Genomic DNA, 9,998 nt, shown 5'->3' on the forward strand with positions numbered 1-9,998 from the left:
GATTCTTTTCTCTCTTTAAATAGTTCAAACATATCTATTTTATTTATTTTATTTTATTTTATTTTTTTGAGACAGAGTCTCAAGCTGTCGCCTTGGCTAGAGTGCCATGACCTCACAGCTCACAGCAACCTCAAACTCTTGGGCTTAAGCAATTCTCTTGCCTCAGCCTCCTAAGTAGCTGGGACTACAGGTGCCCACCACAACACCTGGCTATTTTTTGGTTGTAGCATTGTTTTTTGGTGGGCCCAGGCTGGATTTGAACCCCTCCAGCTCCAGTGTATGTGGCTGGTACTCTAGCCACTTGAGCTACAGGCACCAAGCCAGTTCAAGGAATTCTTCTGTTCTCCAAATTTTATACTCACTGATGATAGGCTTTTTTCTATGGCTTATAAGTTTGTTATTAAGATCCTTAAAGAGTTCTGTATCTTCTATGTATTTTTATTTCATTTTGGTTATTATGTTTTATCTGGTATTGTGCATTTGAAGTGGGGGCTTGCCCCATCTGCTCAGTCCAGTAACTTGACTGGCAACCTAGTCTGTTTCTTTTACTGAAAAAGTATAAGCAAATCAGTCAAGTGATTATTTGGCTTTAGATAGGTCTCGTTTCTTGTCCCATTTTTATTTATTTTATAATTAGGGCAACTTAGAACCTTTTGGCTATACAACTATAAGGCTGATTTCCCAGTGATGTCAATTGATACAAACCTAGTTTGCTTTTTTATTATAATTAGTTATATTAAAATATATAGGCAACATATCCTTAAGGAAGAGTTTTCTTTTTTTGCTTAAACCTAGGTAAACCCACCACAAGTAGCTCAGAAGCTTGTCGCTTCTGTGGTTCCAGGAGTGGAACAGAGTTGTCTGCTGTTGGCAGTGTTTGCTCTGATGCAGATTGCCAGGTGAGTGTCCAGTTCACGGTTAGGCCATCCCAGTGAGGAATAGCATGTGTTCCCACGTGACACCATTGCTCCCTATAAATAAGAATTATAACTCAGCAGCACTCCAGCTTTCTAAATTAATACATTACCTCCTATGTCAAGAGTTAAATGCTTTTATCAAAGGTGGAGAATGTATCAAAAAAGCCTCTCAATCTGAAATCAGACTCTTGTGTGTTTCTCAACTACCACGATCATATGGATTTAATGAAACAGTTAAAAATTTACGGATTACATTTCCTTTACCTCATACATACTTTATTCACTTATTTCCCTAAAATATATGTTCAGTACCTGAGAGTTCTTTAGTCCTGAACATATACACATATATTCCATTTTATCCAGAAGTTTTTGGTTCCTCAGTTCATTAACAATTTGGATATGCACAGAAAGTGAGAGGTATTTGGTGGGTTTTCCCCCCATTTTGGTGAAGGATAAGTGGAAACAGGGAACTATTTACTTCAGGAACTTTTTGCTTCATGGCTGTGCATGATAACAAATATATTATCAGTGTTTTCTTTACATGGAGTGAAATTTTTTCAAAAATCACACTAAAAAAAAAAAGATTCTGTGAATAGTTCTAAATGATACTCAACAAAGAATGGAAAATAACTTCATTTGTTGTAACTTAGCCTTCTTAGGTATTTCTAGTGTGAAAATAATTTTGGGAAATTGATATGATAGGTAAAATTATGAGAATGTGTGCCTTTTTAAAGTACTATTATATTCCATCTTTAACAGGAATATGCTAAGATAGCGTGTAGTAAGACACATCCTTGTGGCCATCCATGTGGAGGCGTCAAAAATGAAGAGCACTGTCTGCCCTGTCTGCACGGCTGTGATAAAAGTGCCACAACCCTGAAGCAGGATGCGGACGACATGTGCATGATATGTTTCACCGAAGCCCTCTCGGCAGCACCAGCCATTCAGGTTGCCTTAGCTTTTATCTGAGTTGAATGTATCTAGTCATCAACATGAGAAAATGTAAATATATTTGTCAGAGAAAAAAAGGATTAGAATCTTTTTGATATCACTGGGCAAAATGTTATTTTACTATATGCATCAACCATGTTAATGAGGAGCAAATGCTCCCTTCTCAGGTTCCGCGTCCCATTGTGTGTGCTCAGCGTTAGTTTAGGATTTGCGTAACCTTTATAATCCATAGAATGTATACAATGGTCAGAAGGGGAGAAAATAATTAGGTTATCCAGTAGCTAGTCTCTTCTAAATTTCCAAAATTCAGGATGATGTTTTTATAGCATTATGTAATTGATCTATAATGATAGGTAGTACATTCTTGTGTACATAATAGACATTACTATGTTCTAAATAAGTTTTTTTTTAACTTTTACCTATTGTTTATTTCCAGTGTTTAATTCCAGGACAATATTATCCAAAAAAAATCTTAAATCTTTAAATCAGTCATTTCCTGTTCTTTCTGTGAGATGCAGAATGGAATAATTTTACATTTCTTCCTAAACTGGTTTATTTTACATAGGTAGCATTAACATATAAATGGTAAAAACTGGGAGAAGCTGAAGACCTAGTTACTATGTCCCATAAATAGTAGAGAAGTTCTGAAATTTCATTGTACTAAATGTCTCACTACCTGTTTTAAATGGCATCTTGCATTGTATAATCTCCCAGTTACTGAAGTGTTTTATCATTACTACATTTTCTTATACCCTTCTGTTCTGTTCATTTAAGCTGGACTGTAGTCACGTGTTCCACTTGCAGTGCTGTCGACGAGTTTTAGAAAATAGATGGCTTGGGCCCAGGATAACATTTGGATTTATATCTTGTCCTATTTGCAAGGTAAGGAAAGAGTCTGAAATCATCTACTGTCTAATTCTTCTCATTTTTATTTTTATTTTTCAAAATAAACATATGTCAACATCTCTTAATGTCTTTCCCAGTTTACATCAGCTCTTAGTAGTTTCTGCCTTCTTTATACATGTGGAACCTGAAACTGTTACATTACCTTTCTTATGTAATGCATTTCAAAACAGTAATTATCCATTAAAAACTGGGTTAAATTCTATTAAGCATATTTCATGAGAAAATTCATGTAGGTGTCATGGTGCAATAAAGGGCATGCATCACTCCTTTCAGACTCTCTGAGGGCTCAGGTCACATGGCATCACAATAGGCAACCACCTGCCATTAAAGAGTGAAATCAGAATCTTCAGTGCCAATGGAACACATTATTTTAGAACTCATTTAAAATAAGGAGAAAATTCTTGGCATTTTGACACATCTTTACAAAGGTAGTAAGCAAGTAGGAAGTTGTTTTGGAAAGCTAATAATGACTGACATAAAACATTTAAGAATGTTGCAGAGCCTTTCCTATTCATCGTTCTTTTTTGCTCTATTAAGCTTTCTGCATTCTATTTGCAGACTAGTGTAAAGGGTACAATATGGAAAAAGCATAGCACAGTTATCACCTAGTTAGAATAAGGAACAATCAACAAGATCGAGTATTTTGCTTTCCCCTCTCACCTGGTATCTTAGAGACAGATCACATTTAGGAATCTGTCAATAAATAAATGAAAGTGGTATAGAAAATACTACCTGTTCACTTCTATCACTTAATATTGGGCACACATGGAAGGAATGTGTCTAATTTGTAGCAGCAGGGAAACTATTTCCAGAACAGCTAAGGCAGCTCAGGAAATTAAAGGTGATGAAAAGGAATTGTCATGCTCTGTGGCCCTTTTACTTCCATTTTCTCTGCTTTTGGGAAAATACAGGCTTGTAAGGGCTTGATAGGATTACTTTTAAATGGCATTTTCTTTAAAATATGTATTGCGTCTGGTTGGCTTGGCACTTAGGTGCGTACCAAGTCTGTGTGGAAGTAATCAAAAAAAGTAAATGATTGTATTTAAATATTTTCATTTTTCAATTTCAGAACAAAATAAATCACATAGTATTAAAAGATCTACTTGATCCAATAAAAGAACTCTATGAGGATGTCAGAAGAAAAGCCTTAATGAGACTGGAATATGAAGGTCTGCATAAGAGTGAAGCTATCACAACTCCTGGTGTGAGGTTTTATAACGACCCAGCTGGCTATGCAATGAATAGATATGCATATTACGTCTGCTACAAATGCAGAAAGGTATGCTATAAATTACACTAAGAAGTGTGAATAACTAGAGCTTACATATATAATTAAGAGGTCAAATTGCATAATGCTACCTAATTATTCTTACATTTTAAGCCTGAAATTAAAAATGAGATAGTTTGATATACTATTTCAAGTTGTGCTTGTTTACTTAAACTGTTTTGGGATTTTTTAATTTTATCTAACAGATTTTTTTTTTAAACATGTAATTGTTCTGTATACAAGCTATTTTCCATCAGTAGTAACCTCCTGTATGCCCAATTCATCTGGTTCTTAAATAAATTTCTCTTACTTGATTCTGCTAACCATTTCTTCCTTAAAATTCGTACTTCCTTGACTTCCAGGACAATACTCTTGATGTCCTTTCTTATCATTTGTCTTTAATTTCTTCACTGAGTTCCTTTTTTTTTCTTTTTAGTCTGCCCTTTAAATAGTTGTTTTACCAGAGCTTCATTCAATACCTGTTTACCTTTGGTAACCTCCTATATATCCATGCCTCTGCCTTCCACCCATACTATTAAGACCTACCAAATTTTTGAAGTTTGGAGACAGATGTTCAGCTACCTACCTACCAGACATTTGGATTTCTCTCACATATTTTAAAGTTCACATGTCTGATTTTAAATTCATTAATCTTGACTCTCTCTGTCTCTAATCTTAATTTACAAAGTCCTGTCAATTCAGTCTCCAATTCTCTCAAGCCTTTTTTTTCTATTACATACATACATCTTTAGCAACCCCAATCATTTTCTTTGGTAATTACAGTAGCATCCTAAGCTCTTATGTGGAGCCCCTAACCCCTATTCCATCCCTTATACTTACACTACTGGTAGTAGACTAACATTTCTAGATCTCAGATCTAATTGTGTCCTTCTCCTATTTAGAATCCTGTAGCCCAATGCCGCAACCCTTTAATACCTCATGTTGTGGTGACCCCCAACCATAAAATTATTTTTGTTGCTACTTGATAACTGTAATTTTGCTACTGTTATGAATCATAATGTAAATATCTGATATGCAGGATGGTCTTAGGTGACCCCTGTGCAAGGGTTGTTCGACCCCTGAAGGGGTCGCGACCCACAGGTTGAGAACCGCTGCGGTAGCCTAATCTACCTCTCCAGTCTCATCTCCAGTACGCCCGTTTGCTGTCCACACTACCGCATACTGCACAACTTGTGTTCCCCAGACGTGGCCATATTTGCTGACTTTGTGACACATCTGTGTCATTGCACAAACAATTCTCTGTCTCCTCCTATGCATTTTACTGTCATCTGCCACCACTATCCCTGTACACACTGTGCCGAGCCAAGTCTGTCTTATACTTCGGGATCCAGCTCAAGTTTCACCTGCTAGGAAATGCACCATCTCACCACCACACCATAGGACCTTGGTGCTTTGCGTGCGTCCTTCTTAGCACTTTCCATTCTGCTGATGACTGGCTGACTTGTGTGTCTGCCCCACTCAGTAAATTTCACAAGAACAAAGACTGTGTTCTTTCATTTATGAAAGAATCCCTAAATGGTAGGTGCCTGGTTCCTTAGTGTAACAAAAAGAAAATACAGATAAAGAATGGAAGGCGAATAGATAAATGATGGCCAGGAGGGCAGACAAATATACATACACCTAATATTGTTCATTTCTGACACCTTTATCATTACAAACAATAAAATATTCTTTGTGTGTGTTTAATGTGCTAAACATTATAAATGAATATTGTGTTACCACAGGGGTGACAGTCAAATGTTTAGGAAGCCATATAAAGGCTATAGAAAAGTGAAACAGTTGGAATAAGCAATAGGGCCCAAGACAAACTGGAATACTTCTAAGGTCAGCTTTAGCTGGTAGACAGCCATTTATAACTGCTGCATCAGTGGATCCTGTCGTTTGGCCCGTTTTTCTAGTACAGATAATAAACTTCTACTGGTTCAGCTTGTTTTTTCCCAATTTGGACATAGTCTTTTGACTGTGAGACATGAGTGCATGCAGATTGTCCCAATTTCTTGGCCTCATTTATTTTGTACCCAGAGCAAATACAGGTAAGTCATCCATCATGGTATTTTTTTTTCAGGTGTCTCTATTGGATACTGTTGAGTTCATGCAAATAGGACAGCTTTATAAGTATGAGCAGTGTCCTGCATAGCATTACCAAATTTACCTTTCCTTTTTAAAAAAGTGTTTGCGTGAATAGAAGATGCTTAAAATTGATTTTTTTCTTTCCCATTCGCCTTAGAATTACAGTTCTATACTAATTTATTTTAGGCATTTTTTTTTTGTTCTGTAGTATTATAGTTTGAGAGTGACTAAGCATATTTTTAAAGTAGTAGAAAGGAATATGTTATTTAATATTTCAAAATAAGAAAAATTATTCAGACTTTACCCTGAAAAACCATAGTTTCTATTTACCACATAATGCTATAATATATTCTTGTTATTAATTTTAAATATCATATGTTTTTTGTCATTCGTTTTGACAGTATAAGGTAATTCCCTAATGTAAGCTTGAGCCCCATCCAGAATTGAGATAGCTTTATATCTTATTCTGACCCCCCTCCACTCTGCAGTACAGACATGTACTTAGCATTTCAGGAGAGTTCCTCATGGACAATCGTATTTCCTAAGACCTCCTGATCTTCCTTTCACTATGCCTACACTGCATCTTCCTTAGCAGAGTTTCTTTTTCATGCTGTAATCTCAGTATGTTCTCTCCATAGGCATATTTTGGTGGTGAAGCTCGCTGTGATGCTGAGGCAGGACAAGGGGATGATTATGATCCCAGAGAGCTCATTTGTGGTGCCTGTTCTGATGTGTCCAGGGCTCAGGTAGGCAGAACATTTTATTAAGAAGGACAGTTTAAAAATATAAGCATTCTGTTTTTTCAACAACAGTATTAGCTGTCTGGTTGGGGGGAAAAGAACTGGTTTTCTCCCCTGTGTCTTCTGATAGTTTTACAGCATTATATATATAAAGTTGCAAATTATTTCATGTATTTTTTAGATGGCATTTTTATTTTATAATTTTATCTTCCATGAAATAATTACTGTATTTAAACAAGTAACAGTACTTACTCAATTTTCTTAAACCTGCACTGAAACTTTTACATGTTCCCCTCTTCAAAGATATCTTCACAATACATCTGTGAAATTGGGAGATAGGTAAAATATTATTAATTTTCAATTTGACAGACCTGGAACCATTAACAAATAGCTTGCTTATTGAATCATATAGTTTATGATGGAGGTGGGATTATATCATGGATCTTTTTTGTCCAGACCTTTTTGGCAAAGCCACACATTTTTTAGTTTCTTTAATACACTTATCATCAGTTTTCAATCAGTTTTGAGAGCTATTTATGCTTTTAAAATACAAATTAATGAGCTATATATGTGACTATCATAAGTATAACTGAAATAGTCCTACCATAGTCTTGTATCTCTCTTTTCTTTCACTCTAGATGTGTCCCAAACATGGCACAGACTTTTTGGAATATAAATGTCGCTACTGCTGTTCAGTGGCTGTCTTTTTCTGTTTTGGAACAACCCATTTTTGTAATGCTTGTCATGATGACTTTCAAAGAATGACCAGCATTCCAAAGGAAGAACTACCACACTGTCCTGCAGGTAAGCTTTTAGTATTTGGAAATCATGATTGTGTTCTACATGGTATCTGAAAACTTTTTTTTTTTTAAGTAACAGAAACCCAATCAAACCAGCCTAAAGAAGTGGAAAGAATTCCTTGAACCTGTATAAGCTTATGACTTTCTGGATGAAGTAGCTCATAGGCAATAGATCTCTTGGGGAGGGAGAATAATGTCTCTTAAAATTAGTAAAAAAAAAAAAAAAAAAAAAAAAAAAGATTGCTGTTCAGCACTAAAGGGCCATATGAACTTTGACATTATAAATTAATTACAGAATCATTTAAAAGGATATTGTGATTTCTTTTTTGAAGATGCTTAGAATCAGTGCCATAAAAATGAAAAAGTGATTTGATTTAGAATAGCTAGGAATTAGCAGCATAGTGAGCTTGAGAAAGTGACAGGGTCTCTCTCACATGTCATTAATAATAAGAGCATTAATCCTTCTCATGGGCTCCACCCCGGGATCTGATTCCTCCCAAAGCCCACTTCCTTAGTCCATAACATTAGTTCATGTTAATGCATCAGCATACAACAGATGTCCTTATGATAAAAGGATTTTTTCTTCTTCTGGGTAGATGCCTAGTAATGGGATTGTAGGATCAAATCAGAGGTCTAATTTGAGTTCTTTGAGGATTTCCAAAAAGTTTGTATTAGTTTGCAGTCCCACCAGTCTTTTAGTTATTTTAAAGTATGCCCTAACTTATTGTTTATTTAAATTTGTTTTTACTTGTAGAAAAACATTCTATACACAAATCTCCCTGTTTCCCCATTCAGAATAATGTTCTACTAGACTAAATTAAGGGATTTTTTTTTTTGGTGACAACATTTTTGTTCATTAATCTTTGCTTTAAAATGCTACATCTAATTAAACTATTGATAGAAAAAGATCTGTAGCTCATATTGGTTCTCTCCAGGCAGGATGTTGTAAGAGACTGTGTCACTTCCTCAGTTATATATAATGTACCTGTTATATTCAGTTATTTATGGTGAACATTTTTACTTTTATGATTGGAAGAAATTTTTTTAAATGTTATTTTTGTATAACCATAGTCATGTAATTTCTTTGAATAATATCAGTTATTCCTATTTATATGATATTTGTGTGTGTGCATTTTTTAAATTATATTCATTTGCTTCCTTGAAAATTTATACAGGTCCCAAAGGCAAACAGTTAGAAGGAACTGAATGTCCACTCCATGTAGTTCATCCACCTACGGGGGAAGAGTTTGCTCTGGGGTGTGGAGTGTGCCGAAACGCTCACACTTTTTAGAACACCCAGATCCTTTGTCTACAGAGAGAAAAGTTGCCTTCATCCCCCAAGAGGATGCGGTGAAGTTTAAACTCTGCTCAGGATAAGGAGGGGACCATTTTTACATCCATGAAAATGAACCATTCACAGTGCAAGAAGGATGCCAAATACCATGTACATAATTCTTGCTATGACAAGTTTCCCTGTTATTTTGGTTTATCTTCTTTTGAACCAAGACATCAAACTTGTGAGGTGTTTGCATGTGGCCATTGCTCTCATTGGCCTGTGAAGCATTGGACATCTATAGATAATTGATATAAAAAAAAAAAATTGCCATGCCCATGGACTAAGAATGATGCTGGCTTTCAAGCAAAAAAGAAAAATAATCATTGTTTATTGTATACTGCCTTTTTGTAATCCTGTACAATTGCATCACGGGTGGGGATAAAAAGAAGAATATTCTGGTTTATTTCCTAGACTGTTATTTAAAAAAAAAAATTGTGTTAGGACGGCATATAAATGTAATAAGTATCACACTGTATATAAAGATATCAATGTTTGTCCTGTATAAGAATTACTAAACTACAAATGCAGTTTCATTTAAACTTCTAGGTTAAGTTTGAGCCTGAAATTTTAATGAAGTGCAATACTGAGTGTGCCTCATTATCTTGCAGCTGTAAACATATTGGAATGTACATGTCAATAAAACCACTGTACATTTTTATACAGTGATAAAGTCTACCATTTGTGTATGGTATAAATTTTGTTTGAGTAACAAAGGTATAAAAGTCCACCCATTTTTCCTTGTAAAAAAATACTCTGCGTGATCATAATTGTTACAATTGTTAGGGAAAAAGGAGTAGTAACAAAGCACAAGGTAGGAATCTTAATGAGACACTGTAGAAAACTGTAAATACACATATATGTTCATAAGCAGACATACACCGAAAACATTTAGGATATTAAACAACTTCTATCGTAAGGATCAGTTTTTTTATCTTTTATAAATTAATAAAATTATTAGTCTTTTGTGCATTTTCTATAGACAACAGCGCA

The 9,998-nt window shown here is 35.1% G+C and overlaps 1 protein-coding gene across 10 annotated transcripts in view; it reads left to right on the plus strand.

The window, feature by feature from the left end:
- The window catches only part of MYCBP2 (MYC binding protein 2, E3 ubiquitin protein ligase), a 273,377-nt gene extending 263,694 nt beyond the window's left edge, over window positions 1-9,683 (plus strand). For 9 of the 10 annotated variants that reach the window (XM_023513171.1, XM_023513166.1, XM_023513164.1 and 6 more), the window contains 7 exons: window positions 796-899; window positions 1,677-1,865; window positions 2,643-2,750; window positions 3,844-4,053; window positions 6,771-6,878; window positions 7,511-7,676; window positions 8,848-9,683. In XM_023513171.1, the coding sequence (XP_023368939.1) occupies window positions 796-899; window positions 1,677-1,865; window positions 2,643-2,750; window positions 3,844-4,053; window positions 6,771-6,878; window positions 7,511-7,676; window positions 8,848-8,963 (1,001 nt within the window). In that variant the 3' untranslated portion in view covers window positions 8,964-9,683. The remainder of the gene's footprint in view (window positions 1-795; window positions 900-1,676; window positions 1,866-2,642; window positions 2,751-3,843; window positions 4,054-6,770; window positions 6,879-7,510; window positions 7,677-8,847) is intronic. The other variant, XM_023513163.1, reaches the window with a different exon arrangement.
- The last annotated feature ends 315 nt before the right edge of the window (window positions 9,684-9,998 follow it).

The sequence above is a fragment of the Otolemur garnettii genome, unplaced genomic scaffold (assembly GCF_000181295.1).
Source record: "Otolemur garnettii isolate 467f Iridium unplaced genomic scaffold, OtoGar3 scaffold00036, whole genome shotgun sequence".
Taxonomy (NCBI): Eukaryota; Metazoa; Chordata; class Mammalia; order Primates; family Galagidae; genus Otolemur; species Otolemur garnettii.